This window comes from Serinus canaria, chromosome 1A, assembly GCF_022539315.1.
Source record: "Serinus canaria isolate serCan28SL12 chromosome 1A, serCan2020, whole genome shotgun sequence".
Taxonomy (NCBI): domain Eukaryota; kingdom Metazoa; phylum Chordata; class Aves; order Passeriformes; family Fringillidae; genus Serinus; species Serinus canaria.
Genome location: NC_066314.1, coordinates 66,606,060 through 66,626,719, shown reverse-complemented (window position 1 = coordinate 66,626,719; position 20,660 = coordinate 66,606,060). Strand labels below are relative to the sequence as shown.

Genomic DNA, 20,660 nt, shown 5'->3' with positions numbered 1-20,660 from the left:
GCCAGCCCCTAAGCCTGCACACCAGGAGGAGATGATCAATCCTTTACACACATACAGGATAGGAGGCATTTCCTTTACATCAAGAATTTAAGTCCAGGCCTCCTGAACTTTTCTTTATCTCAATTCACCTAAAATTTTGTCCCCAACCACCAAAGTCTCCAGCAATCATCCCTTCTTCCCCCCAGCTCTTGTGCTTTGCACCCTTGTGCCCTCGTGCCCACACAGTGCAGAAAGACCCAGACCAGACAATAATCAATTTGGTTCTTTTATTAGCAGAAGTTAAGAATACAGCAAGTAATAAGATCCCATCTTACATGGAACCATCACCAGAGTCCCCAGCCATCAAAACCCCAGAATGTGCTTCATTGCTTCCAACAGTAAGCAATTGTTAAAAAGAAATATACTGAACAAGGCCACTATTTAATGGGGAAGGAAAGAAGCTGTAGGTCCTAACTATTCTATGGCAATAACCTGCACACAGAGCAAGCAAGCCTCTGACTGCTGAGAGTAAGGCATTCAGGTGCCAACCTGGGAAGAGTTCTCAGCAAAAGCTACAGAAAAGTGCACAGCTAGGTTGTTTTTATTGGAACACACAAACTTCTTGAACAGAGAGACTGGGTTAAGAATAGCAGGTGGAGTACTGTGTTTTTGTAATAGTTCTGTGCTCTGTAGGACCAGGTTACAATCACCCTTGGAGGAGTGAACGTGGGATGATCCAGGATGGAGGCTGCTGCTTCTGCTGGTACTGTTCAGAGGTATCCCAAAGCACCTTCAGCCAGCTCTGATTCTGATATGTACCACACCTGGCTCAGACACCAGCACACTTCCTCCAGGCACCTCCCCAGCCTGTCTGGGATGCCAGTGCTATTAGCCCTTACATCCAAGGGAATACTGCCCTTTCCTTCATTTAACTACCACAGACCTGGGATAAACCACTTCCAGCCCTACAGGCATCCAGTGCCAGGATCCTACTGAGAACACATCCCTCTACACTTGCAGGCTGCTGCAGCACCTCCTTCTGCAGCTGACCTTGCTCTCAGAGGCTTTACTCCACTCCAGGGGTGAAGCCTTAATGCCCACTCAGCTTTAGGAGGGCATTCTGCTCCTACCTGACTCCTTCAGACAAAGCAACTCCCCAAAACACACTGTGACATCCAGGGGATGGGAAGATCTTTGCAATCCATCTCTTTCTCTTGAAGAGTGGAAACTGAAACTTGAGGGGAATCTTAAAAAAAAAAAACCAAACCCAACAACAGCAACAAAAATCCACCCCACATAACAACCAACCACCCTTTACCTTCCTTCCCTGTGAAATACTGCTCGGTATGAGCTGTTTAACTCATCTGTTAGAGAGGTAATTGCTCTGAATTTCCAGCTAAAGCCTCCAAGCAATACCTGTGCCATAACAAACAAAATGTTCAAGTTTCACCTTACGACTCCAAAGATTCTCCTTCAGTCTGGCTTCTGACTGGGCTCCAAAGCTCAAGCTACATCAATTACACAGGAGAAGGGTATTTGCCTCCCCTTATATAGGAGGTGTGTCTGCACCACAGCAATCCAGCTGAACTCTCAGGTTTAGGCTTAAGAAATACCAGCAGTCCCATTGCTAAAGCACAGATGGAAAGCAGACCTAAGGACCAAAAAAAAATTATTAAAACAAAAAAATAGGGATCTATTTCTCCTTAAAAGAAAAACCTGCAAACTGCCTTGGCATATGGAGCCTGACACACAGGATGGTAATGTGCCTGAGGTCTGCAGTGCCTGTTAACTCCAAGTCCTGGAGCACACAGCTTCCTCTTTCCAGTCCATCTTAACCTCACCTCTGTTTCCCCTCACATGCTCAACGATCTCCTGACAAGCCTATGACCATCATCCCTCAGAGCAAACAAAGCAGGCTTGCAAATGGCAACCATCCTCTCCCTGGGGGCCTCTGGCTTAGGCAGGCACTGATGGAGTTGGACTGTTTGCCATTTCACATGCAGTTATCCCACCATGCTCCAGTTCCTATGATGAGACTCAAACCAACCAACTGTAGGATCCATGATCCCAAACCTCCCACTGCACACAGGCTGGGAATGCAGCTGTCCCCCACTGGGGCAGGGAGCAGATTCACCTTTCCAGGCACTGGAGCAAATCCATGTGCTCACACTGTGACCTGGATGACACCATGATTAATCCAGCCTTCACAACCCTCCTGTGCATGTCCTGAACCTACTCCAGGTGCTGGCCAGGACCCCACATTGCCCAGGGCATGCTGGCCACTAGGAAAATCGACAGGGCCAGCGAGCTTCACTCCTGGGAATTTTACCTGGTCCTCCTGCAATCGTTTATTTTGTGCAAAATTGAAACAGTGTGTGGTACTTGCATGTTGCATTCTTTACAAAAACCCTTTTCCCCCCACCCATTGTTTAAAACATTTATATAAATTTTATTTAAACAGAAAGTTAGAAATCTTATTTACATTTTGTTTTTCTCCCAAAAGAGCATCTAAAATCAACGCCCAAACCCTCTGAGAGGATATAAATTTAACCTTGACTTTTTTTTTTTCTTTTTTTAAAAAAAAGGAAACTGCTAAGCTATCCCTCCCCAGTTCTACAAATAAATATGGCATTGAACAGAAGCCGATTTGGAAAGGGTCCTCTGTAGCTCAATCTGTAGATCCCAAGAATAAATTAGGTTTTCAGAATTTCCTGGTCTTCAAATTGATTTATTCCATTGCTTGAGGTATAGAATTTATCTTGGTTAGTCAGAATCCCCATGAAGCTCCATGCCTCATCAGCTGAAACTTGGATTCTTCTTAGGTATTCCTGTTGCTAAGCCAGGCTGCTCGGCCCGCGCCGGCGGCTCTCGTTTGGTTCTGCCCTCGGGCTGCAGGCGGCTCCTACTGCATCCCCTCCTCCTCTGTGCAGCCCCCTCCGACGGTGAAGCGGAACTCCTGCAGGTTGGAGACTCCGTGGAAGTGCACGAAAGCGCCAGCCACGACAAACACGTGGAACAGCTGGTGGGAGTGGAACTGCAGAGGGAAACACCTGGGTTCAGCTGGGGCTCCTCCCTGCCCCCCAGACCCACCTTCAGCTGAAGTATGCGGTGACACCGAGCTGCACAGCTCTCCAGGCTGTGTTAAACCCACCCCTCTGCTATCTTGACCAAAATAATCGAATTCTCTGCACACACACGTCCACCCCTTCACTTCAGAGTCATCTGAACCAGCTGGTCAAACAAAAAGCTTCTTTCCTTACATCTTCCTCAGGTATGTCTCCTCCAGTCTCCATGATTCTTTCCCTCATATCAAGTTTCCTCCACCCACCCACTTGCTCACCCCACTATCCCTTCTTCTCCCTCTGCTATCTTTAGCAAAATAATCAAATTCTCTGCACATACACATCCCCCCCTTCACTTCAGAGTCATCTGAAGCAGCTGGTCAAACAAAAATCGTGCTAAAGAGCTGCTATAAGTCATCTTTGCAAAGGAACAAGGAGAATTTCAGAACCTTAGGCAAAAGGCTTAAGCAGGACACTTTCAAAATTAGTTCCTCCACAAGACACACTGGTGGTTCATGGACAAAAAATGGCCCTCTCATACAGATAACAGGTACAAACTCTGCTCTGGTCACAGGCATAAGTTTTACCAAGTGAATTCTGCATGCTGCTATTTTATTTCTCTACCACAGAGAAACAGAACAGACAAATGTGATATTGTATTAAAACCTAGAAACAAGTGGATGTTTGGAATGAATGCCCAGGATGTCACTGACTGGAGTAGAGCAGAATGAGAACTGTGAGAGAGCTACATGACAAAGCATGCCCTTGTCTGAGGGAAGCCATACCAACATGGATAATGCTCCTGAAATATTCCTACAACTGTGTATTTGCAGGCTTCATGGGAAGCTTGGAAAAGAGTTGGTGGTACACCAGTGCTTTTGGAGCTTAGCTCATTATAGTAACAAAGCAACCAAGCAAACTGGTGCTGTGCATGAGCTGCTCAAACAACCCAGATCTCATTCTCACTTCTAGTCTTCTTTAGGGATCCTAAACTATCCTAAGTGCAAGGACAGTGGCCTTCCAAAGGTCCACTTCCCCTCATCTCTACTCTTGCTCCACCCAGCTTCTTTCCTTACATCTTCCTCAGGTATTTCTCCTCCAGTCTCCACGATTCTTTCCCTCAAGCTTCCCCCACCCACCCAGGTGCTCACCCCACTATCCCTTCTTCTGGGCCAGAGATCCCCCCAAAGCCTGCCATCTCTGTCCAGCATTTTCAGTGGCTATACAAGATGAGGAGCCAGACATGGGGAAGATCCCAGAGAACACACTGAACATCAATGAAATGACCATGTACTGCTCTGCACAGAAGCAAGGTAAAGATGTGCCTTTGCAGGATCCTCAACACACACACACACAAATGTTTGCAGTTCCTTGCCCATCTGTTAAAGCTATCCAGGAATGTACTGAGGGGAATCTGCACACCAGCAGTTACCTCAGACCAGCCAGGTTGTGCCAACTTGGGAAGAGAGGCACCAGCTAAGCCAGGCTCAGAGAGCCCAGAGTCATTTGGCCCCTGAAGACCTACTGCTTCTGGTGCAGTAAGAAAACATTGACACAACATCCTTCAGGCTCAAGGGGAACCAGCCTTCCAATTGGACTCCTCAGCAGTGACTCAGTAGACTCACCCAGATGTCACACTTGCCAGGGAAGAATCTCTCCGGGATGCGGGCAGCATAGAGTGCAGCACCAGTGATGTACAGGCATGCCATGAGTGCCAGCCAGCCTATCTGCCCCATTGTGGCTGCTTTCAGGAGCCCCTCAGAGATGACAAAGTGCAGAGTGGGAATTACCCCACTAAGACCCAGACCTAGAAATACTCCTGGGAGGTAAAGAAAATGCGGGAGAGTCAGGTTTGAAGGCAGTGGTGGCAGAGGGAGACAATGAAAACACAAAAGCTACGGAAGGAAAACTCAGCATTTGCCAAAGCAGCAGAGGGGTGACAGCTCTTGAAGCTGCAGGTCCCCAGAAGAGATTTATTGGAAAGGAAGCTAAAGAATGCACAACTTCCTTCATACACCAGAAGCTACTCAGTTACATGTCCCAGCAGATAGCTGGAATATTTCATTTGCTGACTGTGCCTGCCAGCTCCAATGTAGGTGAGGCCAGTTCCTGCTCTTGGCCTGTAGAGGGAACTGAGACCACACAGACCGAGCCTCACTTCACCACAACGCTCAAGAACAAGACAAGGAGACACAACAAAGAGACTGTTTATCATATGCTGCACAAATACTCCTACCAAACAGAAAAGCAGCATCTGTGCTCATCTGATCTGCCATATAAGAGAACACTGATTATTTGTTTAGATTTTAGCAGCAAGGACAGAAAACTTGAAAAAACAGGGGGCATGGTGGGAAAATTCATGTCCCCTACAGAGATTTTAAGTTTGGAAAGCTGAATGGTCTGAAGGTACTCAAACCTGTCCAGGAAATCTAGATTTACTGTAGACAGCATGTGCAGGTTAAGAAACAAGAAATATTACTATTCAACCCAGCTGTGTGCACATTCCATAGCTGCCCCCTAAAGCTCTCTTTCTTCCTACCTCAAAATGTGAACCCAAATCTGAAATCTGGTTTTGTTCTTTTGATGATGTGAAGAGAAAAACAGTCTTTATCTTAACTCTGTGTTTTATCCAGAGAAATCATTCACATTAATTCAATCATTCAGTGATTTGCTAGTGTCTGAGTCTAGTGTTAAAAAAAAGGCACAAGAACAACAAGTACACATACACACACCAAGCAGACAGTCATTTTTTGAGAACCAAGTTGCTAGATGCAGCTAGAAATCCTTTGCACCACTTTTCCCACTGCATATGTTACTGTCCATTTCAGGAATGCACTTCCAGGACCTGCACCAGCCCTTATCTGTGCATCCAGCTGGGTACAATAAATGCTGAAAGAAAACCCACCAAGCTCCCAGTTCAAGAATATTAGGTCTATAAAATTAAACTCCCTTAAGTCTTCCCAAGGTGGCTTTTCCAAGTGGCAAGCAGGAAGCAGGAAAGGCAGTCAAGAAGTAAACCAGTTAATTTCAGGTCTTACCTGCCCTTACACCCCGGTATTCAGGGGTGGCAAACATGTCCCATTGTGAGACAATTATGGCTGCAATGCCCAGGACACAAATCACAATCAAGTAGATGAAGCAAGGCTGAGGGTTGCAATAGAAGGAGTAGTACAGCCATGGTACAAAGCTGCCCATTATGAGGAGTGCAATGCCAGAATAATCCAGCCTAGAAGAAAACAAAATTCAGTGTCATGAGAAGTGAGAACCTTTGGAAATCCTCACACCTACACACTCCTCTGTCTAGTTCTCACTGCAACTAAATTGCTCTCACTGCTGCAGCTAAAGTCCTGAAAGCAGCTCTTCCACCTACAGTGATGGATTGCCTTACAGACAGCCAGGAAGGCCATTTTTGAGACACACATCAGCAATACCTTCAGCAGCCTTTAGACCAAAGCTTTGTGAGGAAAGCTCAAATTTTAGTTTCAGTTGAGGAAAAAAAGCACTGCAAGAGCCCTCTAAAGACAGGGTACACACACAAAGCATGTTCTGAGAACACAGCCAAGGCAAACACTTCAGTATCTGAAAAGTAACAGTTAATTGGGCATCAGCTTCAGCGACCACAGTGGAATAATGCTGCAATTTTTCATTCATGCTGGTTTTTTGTGCACCCATGTAAAAAAGGAAATCCACAGCCACTGCTTTTTACCACACCCTGATGAAATACCCCTGCAAAAGGTGAAGGAGTTAATTTTTCAGTAGGGGACTTTAACTGCTGGGCCACTTTAGAGGTGGTCTTACAGATTACAGAATCCTGGTTGAGTAGTTTTAGGAAATATCAGATATTCAGCAGCCAGCCAAAAAAAGAACGTGCAGTAAAACCAAAAGACCAAGACATCTTGATACACACTGTGGAACTGTCTTACATAAGTTTCAGGTTCAAAGTCAGAACAGCTGAAATGACAAGAAGTAACGGTTGCCCTAAAAATTCAAAGTCCTGCAACCAAGCTCAAGGCATATTACTTACAGCAGCAAGATGCAAGCACATGCCTGCCAAACAGCAGAAAATGATGGAGTTTTAAGACTCAAATGACAGCACAAAAACTCATGTTGAAACAAACTATAATTAGAAGAAGCTGCATTAAATCTCTGCTCAACTCTGTTCCAAAGTACATGCAGTCATGAAATGAACAACTCCCACACTGGGGCTCCAGGCACAAATCCCAGCCCTGTTTTCCCACCTGTTTCCTATTTGGCCTGCCCTGTTCTCGAGGCACTTACTTGGAGAAGAGCCGGGAAACACCTTCTGAGTGGCAATAAACGGTGTGGAAGAGCCATGAGAAGGAGAGGCAGAGTATGGCTCCCAAGAAGAACAACCCAACAACCACTTTCTCCTGCACAGGTGCTACGAAGGACATGTTTGGCCGGAACATGTAGAAGATTCCCAGACAAAGGAAGAACACACATCCTGAAAAGCAGCAAGGCAGAGAGGTGTCAAGTTCATGCATACTGAAAGCTTTTCTTTCTACAAGCATCACCTCTTCCCTTCAAGGCTCTCACAACTCAGAGAAGCTGCAACTTACATGTGTTCCAGTGGCAATCCCAATTAACACCTACACACTTGGGAAAAGAAGGCTCTAACAGTAATTTCTGATTAGGAAATGTTTAATGCATTTGTTTGTACAGTATGCCATAATTAAGCAAGTCCAATCCAACTCTGATGCGATAAAACTAGGAGAGGGATACCAAGCTGCTAATTTAACAAGTTACTAGTGGAATGCTAATGCTGACAACCCCACAGACCTTTCTATCTTGCTCTCTTTTCTTTGAGAGCAACAAAACCATTGGATGAGATTTAGGATTAGATGAAAGCAAGCTGAGAGTACCTAGGAGATGAGTCCAGATGTTGCCAGTCTCTGTGTGTATTCTGAAGATGCTCTTGAAGCAGGCCCGGAAGGAAGGCATGGGTGGTCTGTGGCCATGCAGCAGGTAGTCATTGTCCTTCAGCCAGTCAGGCAGAACATCGTGGGGAATCACTCTCCATCTGCCCTCCCACACCTGGGGGTTACAAGAGTTCAGTGAAATGCAGGCACTGGGGCTCCTTCAGTGCATGGAAATAGTCAGAAAACCCACATTAGTACAGAGTGAACCTGTGAGTACAGTAAACAGAGGAGAGTTGATGGAACATCTCTGGGGAAAAGGTTTTACACTTGAAATACCAAGCTAAAGTCACTGTTCCCAGTTTAAAACTGCACCATTATGAACTGCACCATCAGAGAAAGAAATACTTCAGCATTCCACTGGGCAGGAAGGCTATTGGGTGTTTTTACTGCTAATGAAGAGAAAACATTTAATTCACTGCCACCTTCTCCATTTAATTGAAGAAGCCTAAACCTGGTTCTCTCCAATAAATAAATAAGCATGTTCCTCCACCACAAGCCAACCTGACTGCGTATCTGCTAGCATTTGGGGAAGGCTAGCAAAAGAAACTACCCATTAGCACTAAGAGGGGCCAGAAAATGTGAAATGGTGAGAGGCCAGCAAGAAGAGTCCAACCCCCTTATTCAGATTGGGGAAAAAATGCTCCCAAGCTCACAAACAAATAGTGACAGAGCAGTTTAGGCAACAGACTCATGACTCTCAATTCCATGGGATTTCTTCTTTAAAGGGAGCCAGGGGGTTTGTGCACAGAGCTATCCTTGCAGCTGGCTCCACAGGAAATAAATGTGCACAGATGTTCCAGCACTGCTTCAGTAACACAAGACACATGGAGGCTTCAGTGGGGCAGCACGGCCAAGGACAGGGGGAGCAGGGAGCTGCTCTATGTACCGGGGCTGTTCCTGCAGGCTTCCTTGGGCTTGAGGGCTGGCTAGAGTTACAGGAGCAAGGCTGAAGGTTCCTGAAACACTGAGTTTAAAAAGCTACATTCTTATTTCAGTTTCAACAACAAGAGCTCAGAGTTTTTAAATCAATTCTCCACACTCGTGCATGGAAGCAAAACAAAGACATTCAGAATAACCAACCCAGTTAAAGACTGGGTTCTTAAATACATTCAACAAGAAAATAACTGGCTTAGTTCATGAACAAAAATTGTGAATTGAGGTAGAAACAGAATGAGGGAATTCATTTTACACAATCCACCCTACGAAATATTTTAAAAGATACAAAGATGCACAGTAAAAATAAAAAAATAATCAACAAAGGCAAAAAATCAAAATGACCCATACACAAAAGACCACCAAGTCACTAGGGTCCCTCTGTAAAAATATCAAAAATAGCTCATAAAACCAGCAGGAGCCAGTGTATAAAGGGGCAGCATTCCTTTCAGCAATAAAGGAGGGCCAGAGACTGACACAGACCAGTGGCTCTAAAAAGTAGCAAAAATTGAGCCAAGGTCAACAATGACAAAATCTACAATGGATTGACTTATGTATGGTTTCAATACAGCATTGTTTTCCAGTCAGGGACAAAGCTTATTCTACAATAGATGCAAATGGTGCTGGGAAAGCAAAATATTTGCAATGCTGAAGAAATCAGGTCAAATGACCTTGTAAGTCAAAGTGCCTCAAACCAGAAGGCTTTTGTTCTGCTTTGCCCACACAGGTGTTTCTCAAGGGACACACCTGAGTTGCATGATCAGCTTTGGAGTGTCAGTTGTAAATCCCTCTTGTTCCAAGCTCTACAATTTAATCCTGTATGACAGAGAGATGCTGAGGAAGCACAGTATTGGCACTCAGAACACAAGATGCCCATCTGGGGACAGTGAGAAACTCCTCTCCCTCACATTAGCAGTGCAGCTCCTCCAAGTACAGTCTGCTGCCCCTGGAGCTTCCTAAAAAAGGAAATTACTTCAACAGTTTCCATGTGCCCTTACCTTACACACGAATTCTTCCATTCTCTCCATAGCATGGTGGGCTTGTAGAAGAGGTGACATTCCCATAAAACCTTCATCTTCTTGAGGTGGGTCATCATTGTTTTTATTATCCTCAGAACACTGGAGGGGGAAAAAACCAGAGAAAACACTTTGTAGAAAGATGAACAGAGGAAGGTGATTCTGTTTCCCATACCAAGCTATGATTTGAGCTCTTGGCAAATAAAGAAGTCTCTCCTTGCACAGCACTGAGAAAAGAAATCAGAAGAACAAGCAAAAAAGTGATTACATTCTTAGGTATCTGAGAACAACTCACATGTCTAATCCATTCTGCATATGTTTCCAGCAGGTCTGGAAGCCAGCAGTGCTCCTCTAAGTCACGCTTCATTAAATCCCAGATATGGAGTCTGAGGCTTGCAGCCTTCCCACCTCTAGGGAAGGATTATTCCCTATTTTATGTTTCAATGTCACTGTGCCAGTGTTAATGCCTCTATAATGTATCTGGCATTTCAGGGTAATAAAAGGTAAGTCAAGGAGAGGCATCCATTTATCTTGTTAGAAATGTTTCACCTCAATTTGCACTCCAAATCTGAAAATCTATTCTGTTTAACTGACACCTCTGTTCAGCTTGTAATCCAGTATGGAATTTACTCATTCTTTTGACTTTTCAAGGTATTTCAGAAGCTACTATGAAACTTCTGCCATTTAGACAAAGGCAAGTTATCAAAGAAAAGCAGTAACAGGGATCAGAGTTTTAAGCCAAGTTCAAATAAAGAGAAACATCCATATCCTCTGGGTGTACCAAGAGAATTATGAAAAGGAAAACTAAAATAATCCACTGAGCTGGGATATCAGGCTGGTGCACATCATTAATAACTTTACAGAACAGTGTGCTAGTTTTCTGCTCTAGCATGACTTATCACATCATCTGCATATTTTGATCCACTCCAGCTTCCCATGGAGGAGAAAAGCAGGGGGCCATGGAACTTCTACATTCCTGTTTGCTTCCTACAATGCTCGTGGCCCATCAAAGACTCTATTCAACATTTCAACTTCCAATGTAAACAAACTGGAGGGAGCTAGGAAGGAGAGAAGGAGCTTTTTGCACCCTCAAGGCAATGCAGAAAGCTGCCACACACCCCATGGCCATGCCAAGAAAGCTCCACAGTCAGCACAGAGGGAGACTGGCCTCCTCCAGACTTCCCAGAACAATTTTCCCCCTCCTATTCCCACACCATGGTGAACAACTTTAAAATGAAGATGTATCAATAATACCATCCAAAGTAACTGAGAATATAGTATATAATCTCACTTACTTTATCTACAAATTATGATCAGTAATGTTCAGATTAATGCCCTGAACTTTCAAGCCAGGGATGGGAGCTGGCTGTGCATTTGTCCCACATTACAGCTCTCTCCCTGGTGTCAAGCTTTATTAACTATTTCTGTCTAGTTAACTCAATAAGCTGCTTAAAATTCTCATTTTGAATAAATAAAAGAAGTCTTCTTCCAGCCTACAGAGAGCTATCCAGAGCCTTCAATATTTTTGGGGGTTTTGATAGAGAAATGACATGTTCATACTTGTTTTGTACCCAAGCCTTGCAATACCCAAGCCTTGCAGTAGTCACTGAAGCTTCATCTTTCAAAGAAGCCCCATCCCAGATCTTGACCCAATTTTGCTTACCCAGAATGCAATTTCTGGTGTGTAATACACACTACACATCCTTCAGGTTTTATGTATGACCTCACATTTGTCCACACTAGGAAAGCTTGGTTGCATAAACAAATAACCCATGTACCTTGTACCATCTACTCACCTTCATTTATCATTCCAGAGAACAATTCCTCTGAACAATAGCCTGTATTTTACAGCAATGATTGCTATATTGACCAGCTCTAAGCAGATTCTCCAGCAGAAGAAGACAGTATTAAATACACTCACTCTGCCTAGGTTACCATTAATCCTATTCAGAAAGGCACCAGGCAACACAAAGATGCAAATAGCTTTAATATCCTTCTAAAATAGGCACAATTCCTGTTAGGCACAGGAATAAAAAGCAAATTTGGTTTCATTCTGACTCAACAACATTCACTGACATTGCTGCCCCACACTGTCAATTTCACTGGCTTTTTCTACTAATGGAGCTCTCTAGGATTCTGGGCTTTCAGTATCATAAATAATTAACTCAAGGTCACAGAAATACAGAAGGGGTTGGGTTAGAAGGCAGCTGTAAAGATCACCCAGTCTAAGTGCCCTGCCATGGAGGTCTGGAGGAAATACTCATGATAGCCTGCACAATTTAGAAGCTACAGAAACCTTTGGTTTCCAAGAGCATGCCTTATGGAAAAGCAAGGCTGGCATTTCAGTGCCAGTGCATTTGAAAGAAGCAGCACTGCTGTGCCTTTTAGCTACTCTAGAATTCCCTCCCCAGCAGCACACAATAACCAGCTCAAATGGGGTGGACAAGTTAGTAACCCTCAATTTACACAACTGGGTGGACTGAAGGAAAAAAGGTCCCTTACAGAATCAAAGCCTGTATTCATTGCAGTCTGCCAGTGACTCAAAGCCAAAAAATGCTCATTTCCCCCTCTGCACATACTCCCATTTCTAGAATGATGGGAAGGCTTAAATTTGAACAGACTGTAAAGCTTGAAGAGCACAGCTATTTCTGAGCTAGTCCAAAATCTTTGCATTTTGGCCATGTGCCTACAAACAAATCATTACTGAGCTTCTTTTGGTGATAAAAGGAATTCATATAATATACACAGTCCAGATTACTGCCAAAAAATGGAATTGATTTTACTATCTCCTTCCTGCCATTAAACTTGAAAATTAGCATTCAAGGGGAAAAAACCTAAAGCTCAGCTCTTAGTCCTTTTCTTGCTAAGGAGGCAAAAGGAGGCCTGTTCTGGAACACCCATCCTCCCTTGACTCCCTCCTGTAGGGTCTCATTGGGAAGAACAGCAAACTGTGCTTGTTCAAAGTCAGAAACCTACAGTGGAGGGTAACACCAAAATCAGTTTTCACTTGGATATCTGAAGGAGTCCACTGACCTTCAGTTCTGAAGTCAATGACTGAAAGGAAAGAACACCACTCTCCTGCTCTGAAGGCATATTGTAATATTTCTACTGTGACAACTTCCTTCATATCTCAGGACTCATTATTTTCTCCTCTTCAGCTGACTGTATCAGAAATTCATGAGTAATTCTAGACCATAATAACATAAGCAAGCACATTCTTTTAGGACACATTTTCAACTATTTCTAAGTCCTGCCCACAGAATCACATTTTGAAATGAGAAACATATTGGGTAAATAATATCACTTGCCTAAAACTGTGCAAGAAATGAGAGCCCAGAAGAAAACTCTGATAATCCCACTTCTAATGAGCTATGGTATATCCTGAATTAAGTGCTTCAAGAATAACTTTTGCCTTTGTAGTTTCTAGGCCATAAGCCAAAGGGATTTTCACTCAGCTGATGTTTCACATGTTCTTTTACATCATCTAATTTACTCAACCTCATTTAAAGCATCTCAGATTTGACTAAACAATTCTGTGAAGTCTTCAGAGCATTTTAGAGTATCTTTAAATAAACCCCCTGGTTTGTAACAAGCAAACTTGTTACAATCAGCAGCTGTCACTCTTCTGCTGAACACATGCAGCAATGTTTACAGTCTTTCACATTAATCAAAAATCATGGCTTCTGGATATGTACATTTTAAAAGGTTGGACACTTAACTCTATGGAAATGCCAAGCCATTGTTCCAATTTTAATCCTACTCTCTTTGTAAATTCACAAAGTGTTAAAGCTACTAAAAACCAGTACAGGTACCAATGAGACAGAAATTATCCAGCAGATGTATAAACACAATCTGAGTTGAGTAATGGTACCAGAGAATAAAAGAAATCTAAAGGACAAGTGAAAATATCCAGAGGAACCAGCTTTACTGATTTATCAATATTCACTTCATTTTGGTAAGTGTTACAGCTTCTTTTGTGATAACAGTGACAGACAAGAATGTAAATGAAAAGGTAGAAATCAGACTTAATTATATAACTTTGTATTGAGAACCAAGCTACACACTTCCAGGGACAGATTATCACCTAAACAAGAATTCCAGAGCATATTTTGGTAGGGATCAAAAAGGTTTAATACCAAACCCAAGGCTTAGAGAACCAGGGCAAACAAAGAGCAAGAAACCCAAGAGCTTAATTGCACAGTGCTGATCATTAAGTAAGTTTAACAGTAAAATTTCACTTTTACAGCAATGGCACAAAAAGTAAAAAAAAATGTTTACATTTAGTACAAGAATTTCTCATCTGAATGCAGTCCAAAAATGTCAGATCACACAGCCAAAGATCCTGTTACAGAGAAAAGTGCAGTAAAACCTGCTCTAGTAGATGCAACATATTTCTCTTGTCTACTACAACAGCTTATCCTTCTCACACAGACTAACAGTTTCTCTGCTATCACTCTCAAATTTGGTAACAGACACGCTGTTTAATAATGTCCTTACTATGGAAAAGCCTGACAGAAGAAAGGTGTAATTGCAGAACAAGATTCCAGAAACACTGTTCCCCCTTTTGACTAAGTTATGTTCAATGGACTTCAAGCAAAGTGTATTTTCTTGAGGTCTGTAGTTTCTTGATGTCAGTTTAAAGATTTCTAGAAAGTTTCAGAGTTTGCACATGACTGTTCTTTGCACAGGTGGCAAACAAGTTCTGGTTCATCACTTCACAAAGTGCTGTCAATGTTGTCATTTGTGTGTGCAAACTGAAAGACAAATGAAATCGGAATGGAGCCACCTTTCACTCTAAAAAGTGGTCACCTTCTCCCTCACCCCCATCTGACCAAAGCCCACCCTGTCTCCCAGCAGAGACCAGCAGCTCCCAGCCAGCTCCCCCCAGTTCATGTGCTGGGCTCTCTGTTCCATGGTCTGGAACATCCCTTTGGCCAGTTCAGATCAGCTGCTCCCTCCCAGCCTCCTGTGCCTCTGAGAAGTCCTTGACTCAGGGTAAGCACTGCTTAGCAGCAACTAAAACATCAGGGTGTTATCAATGTTCCTCTCACCCTTAATCCAAACCACAGAATTGTACCAGCTAGAAGGAAGAAAATTAGCTGTCCCAGTCAAAACCAGGACAACTAGCAACTGCAGTAAAACTCTCCTAGGCCCCAGAAAGGGCACAAGTTCTCAGCTTTTGAGTTTCTTTTCAGACAGAGTCATTACTCAGTTACCCAGGAGCCTAACTGACCATGCACATACCTATGTAGTATTAAGCTCTGGAGTTAATGAACTCCTATGTCTCAAAGTTCAGCTCTCTGTGATGCCAACTCACCACCAAGATGTCACCAGAGCCCTAAACCTACCACCACAGGAATTTTCAAAGCATGATGCAGTCTGAGTTTGTTCTAATATTCTTGCTTCCTTCAGCTGTTGACAGACACTCCCACACTGTCTTCTTGATCAGTGCCTTGGCAAAACTCTGTGCCTTGGTAGGGACACAGGCAAGATAGCTCAGAAAAACCAAATGTCTTGATTAACACTGAGTCATGGCATGTTATATGACACGGCACTTTTACATTATTTTCTTCTTAAAATTCAAGTTACAAAACATATGTTGCTGCCTTTACAATATCACTGTTATCCCCCACATTAAACTGAAGTCACAAAGTCTAGACATGACTCTGAGTTTTTGCTCTTGTTTATCTTGATCTCATCAGATGAATTATTAATAGTCTTAACATGACATTCAAATCATTTTATGTTCCTTGGGGCAGTGTGCCAGATTCAGTAACTCGAGAGCTTTCAGCATTATGGCCAAGACACGTTCAAGGCTATAATATAAAAATGTTATTTTTCTAATGGCAGTTCTGTAACATCCCTTTCAGCTGGCCAGATTGCTTTTTTTCAGCAGCAACTCCTCTGTGCCCATTCTGTCAACTGACCTTTTATCAACCAGCCTTTCATAAGGGGGAAGCAGCAATAGGTGCAGGCTGCCACGCCATTTCTCCTAAAAGCCTGTTGCACATTTTTCAGAATTTCATCAACTTATATTCTTTGAGTTGTGAGAAATAAACTGGAAGCAAACAGCATCATAAAATTTTCCCTGACTTCCCCTAAGTTCTGCACATCCCAAGTAATTTTAAAATAACAGCTTTGTCCTTTAGAATTCACATTTTCCCTGACAAGCTTGTAAACACAGTCAGACCAGTTTCTAAAAGGAAACCTCTAAGCAGGGTGTGCAAAGCTGCCTTTGCTGTCACTGGACCAAAAAAAGTCTCTCATTAGCACAGTGCAAAACCCCTTCAGGCCCACTGGTCAAAATGTCAAGTACTTGGAGGTTCCTGGAGTTTAGTGTTTTTCTTTTGTAGGTCACCTTCTTATAGAAGATACAGTCCATTTAATACAGCACTTGAAAACAGCTTTACACTACTGGTCATGGGTGACTGCTTGCTGGCACTCATTAAAACCAAGCACTAACATTCAAAACTCATTTAGCAAATAGTCCCAGGACAAAGTCACATTTTGCAGCAGCCTTGCTAGAACACTCTGATTAGAACTAGCTCCCTTCTTAAATATCTTCAGATGTAAAGGGTCTGTTGAATCTCTGAGCTGATTTTATGGTTTTATACTGATTTTCTGTCAAAGCCCAATATCTGATAAGGGCCCAGGGTCTCAATGCCACCATGTGCTCAGCATAGTTTGGGGGAGGGCCTGTAGAAATTGTTTCTACTGCAGAAGAGTCTCATGTGCCATTTTCTACTCCTCTGCCATTGTTAATCCTCACAACAGAAAAAGAAAACAAGCATGCTGGGCTTATGGAAAAAGAAATGCTCTGTTACAAAAATAAACAAAGAGAGATTGAAAGTGTACTGCTGAACTTAACATAACAGCAGAGTCTATCAATCTGAAGCAGTTGGAGGAAGATGCAAGTTAACCCACCAGTACAACACTATTTTTTTCTCTTATATCACTGTAAAAGGTTGACACACCCCCCCACTGCTGCCCAAAAGAGGCAGATAGGATCTCCAGGAGAACAAAGGCAAAACCCATGGAATCTAACCCCTGTGCAGGGAAACTGTTGTGCCAGTGAATTATAAACAGAACTACTCCCTCCCGCTCCTAGTTTCAACACACAGCACAGCAAGCAATGGTTACAAAACCTGCTGACAGGCAGCAAACTCTGAGCAGGAACTCTTGCCCTCCCAGAGCACAGAAACACCCCCAGTAAGAGGACACAGTTGAATCCAGCTGCAACTCACCCATCACCACCAAGGACGAATTCCTCGGTGCTTCAGAGAGAGTTTTCTGGGAGACAGAGCAGACATGGAGAATGGCCATTTCCTACATGTTACCAATCTTCCTGGCACTGCCCATGCATGGCTGACTGGATCCCCAGTTTGCCTTTTCTGCAGACTTTCAAGCTCTGACAGCCTGTTCATAACCCAGGCACATCAATGCCAGCTAGGGAGGCACCAGTGGGGCCTGGAAACCATCTCTAGAAACATTTCCCATTGCCTTCATGCTGTCCAAGTGGGAATACTGGGAGATATTCTGCTCTGTGTATCCAAAAATGCTTTTCTGTAGAAAAAAAAAATTACTATATTCAAGCATTCACTTTGCGACTAGCAGTATGGGTAAAATTCACATTACTTCCAGTTCTTAGAACAGCAAGTGAAGGAGAAATGCAGATGTTAAGATCTTTTGATCTGAAGCAAAATGTCAACTCACATGCTTTCAAAGAATTAAGATTTCTTCCCAAGAGTTGCAAAAATGAAGGAATGGAAGAGGTGATAAAGAAATCTACAGAACAACAACATTTGAGCACAATCAGCTTTAAAACAAAAGGGAATGTGCTTTGGTGGGAAGTCAAACTTGATTCTACCAGGCCTCTTCCATTCACACTTTACAAAAAAACCCTGCAATGCAATGAAGGAAGAATTCCAGAAGCAAATGCCAAGATTTCCATCATAACCCCAAAGAGAACCAATAGAAAAATGCCAGACTGAAAAGAAAGCTAAATTGTTTGAAACTTCCAAGTAGATCTACAAAGGATGAAATTTCACACTATCAGAATTTACAAATATTTACCTCCTGAAAAACTATTTTTAAGGCCCAAATGTCTCTCTTTGACCTTCAAGACTTCACCTGTCTTTTTCACTCAGCTGGCATGCACCAGGAGTCAAATAGACAATTCCATTTATTTACATGCACCCTCCTGCAATACCAAACTCTGTCTGTAGTCTGCTCTTGTAGATAATATGTAAACACTTGTGTAACAGAAAATGCTTTAAGTTTTATGATTCAAATTAAAAGCCTTGAGTCATTTGCTCACCCTAAATTACTCTAAAAATTCTCTTTTGTACCTGAAGTTCTGTTACATCCTTCTGCCTTCCTCCTTCAAGTCACTTTGGTATTTATGCTCTAGAAAGATTCCTGTAAGTACATGGAGATATCATGAAATTTGTCAGAGGTCAACCAAGTTCTCCCTTCAAAGCCCGTACTCCCTGAAAAGCAATCCAGAGGAGTATTTTCCCAAATTCCTTCTGCCCGTTCAGACAGCTTGAGGGCTACACAAACCTCCCCCCAGAACCTTACTGTAGGTTATCAAACACTTCAAAGCAACAGCTCCCCACCTTATGGGCACATTTTGGTGCCTCACAGGACAACTGCACAACAGCTCAACTTCATGGAAGATGAAAGGAATCATCCAAGCACGGGGAAAACCCATGACTGGAACAAAGACAAAGAAAATGGTTCTGTTGTTTACCTCCTGTCACTGACAGGTTAAAGTACAAAAGGCAGGAGTCAAGCACAGGGTTTCAGGGCTGCATAAAGAGCCCATTCATCACATGGGGTAAGAAGTCACATGCATTTGATTGTGTCAGCTTAACAAAGTCACAGTAGGAGAGATTTCTTCAGGAACTATCACTGCTGGAATTACAAAGGCAGTTAAGACACAGAAACTCTGGGACAGGAGAAAGGATGCTGTCCCGAAGGCAAGGCAATCCAGGATGCTACAGGAGGGAAGCACCTGCTGAAAAATGCCTTATCAGCATATAGTGGAAACCAGAAAAGGGAAAATAAGTTTAAAATGCTGGAGGAATGAGGAGAATTAAGCAGCTTTTGCTTGATGCTTTTCTCATAATCATCATCTGCTTATCATGCAGACAAATGGTTTATATTGGTCCAAGTCACAGAAGGCTCACCACTCACCTGCCACTACACTAATTTCACATTTAAAGAGAGCAAAATGTGCACCTAGTTCTTGAAACTGGTACTGGGAAGAGGGGATAATCTATGGACATATTTGCACTCCAGGAGAGAACAGAGAGTTATGGAATAAAATACAGACTGAGAGGTTCAGGTCTAAAAACGATATTGATGTAATATAATTTGTATCTTCTCATAGGAATTGTTATAAAATTGGCAAATTAACAGCACTGGCAGAAGGATGCAGCTGTGTTATTATTATTTTGAATAAGCATGTTCTATGCTAGTAATTCTTTGCTACATGTATCTAATGAATGCCACAATTTACAGAAAGTAGGATCTTTCATTTTCAATTCACAGCTACACAACCTCCCAGGCAGGTGCCAGGGTCAAAAGCCTCAGAAAAAAAAAATAACTTTTAGGAGTAAATCTTATTTCTTAATATCATCTTCATTTTCTTAGCAAAAAAATTACTTATGAGGACCAATATTTTGGTCCATCAAAATTATAAGTACATAATATACTATGCAAGCTGTGAGGAAGATTGAAATTAATTCTGAACAACAACATAATGACACGCTTCCATGCCTTCCTTCTTAGAAAAGACTATTAAAATAATTTATCAAAAATTCATCAATTACTACCTCTTAAGAGCTCAGACTGCTTACTTCTCCAAGTGGAGCAGGAAGGGGATATACAAGTAGGGAAAGGAATCTTGTATAGAAGGGTTTGGAGAAGATTTTCTATAAGAGCTGCAATGATATAAGCATAGAAATAGGAGGCACTGGGAAAATAAACAATGCCATATTATCACAGGATCAAAATATACATCTTTTTACACTAATACCTCAAGTCCTAGGCCCAGTGCATTTTAGAACACATATTTACTATAATAAAAGCTTTTCCTAAGTAGAAGCATTTACAAGAATATTAAATGACAACAGTGAGACACACTGCCTTCCCTCATCCAACAGGGAATTGTTGCCATCAGCTCCATGGTGGCTGCATTCAGAGTGGGCACTACCTGAGACCTTTACAAGGCTATGTTTAGCTTGGTTGCCACCTAGCCAAGAACAATATCCTTATATTACTGTTATCTAAACATGAATCTCTTCCAGCCCAGAGGAAAATGAGGCTCTGGAACTTAGAAGTCACGCTAATGAACCAACACATGTCGCTCTGCTGAGACAGATGCACAGAGCCAGAATGCACAGCAGAGCAGAAGAGGGAATCCAGGCTGACATTTGAGCAACAGCTGTGCTGAGGCTTACACAAGGCAGAGGAAGATGTATAGCATAATGTTTTTTCCAGATTATCTGGAACACTGCAGAATATCACATAATAAAGGCCATTTGGCAAGCCAATATTGGCACTTTTGACAACAAAGTGTTTTGGGATGATCCATTAGAAGCATCAATTATTTAGCCTTTGAAGACAAAAACAATTTTAAGACATCATACTAACAAACCCAAGAAATCACTGAGGACAGGAATAAAAGGATGGAAAAAAAAAAATTAAAAAGCACAAGGCCATAT

At 42.6% G+C, this 20,660-nt stretch overlaps 1 protein-coding gene across 4 annotated transcripts in view; it reads right to left on the bottom strand.

Moving 5' to 3' along the window:
- Positions 1 to 252: 252 nt before the first annotated feature.
- ADIPOR2 (adiponectin receptor 2) overlaps positions 253 to 20,660 on the bottom strand; it is a 44,710-nt gene continuing 24,302 nt past the window's right edge. For all 4 annotated transcript variants that reach the window (XM_050984380.1, XM_018919783.3, XM_018919785.3 and 1 more), the window contains exons 3-8: positions 9,913 to 10,032; positions 7,925 to 8,096; positions 7,320 to 7,506; positions 6,080 to 6,267; positions 4,667 to 4,860; positions 253 to 3,013 (exon numbers count right to left, since the gene is read on the bottom strand). In XM_050984380.1, coding sequence (XP_050840337.1) covers positions 2,882 to 3,013; positions 4,667 to 4,860; positions 6,080 to 6,267; positions 7,320 to 7,506; positions 7,925 to 8,096; positions 9,913 to 10,032 — 993 coding nt within the window. In that variant the 3' untranslated portion in view covers positions 253 to 2,881. The remainder of the gene's footprint in view (positions 3,014 to 4,666; positions 4,861 to 6,079; positions 6,268 to 7,319; positions 7,507 to 7,924; positions 8,097 to 9,912; positions 10,033 to 20,660) is intronic.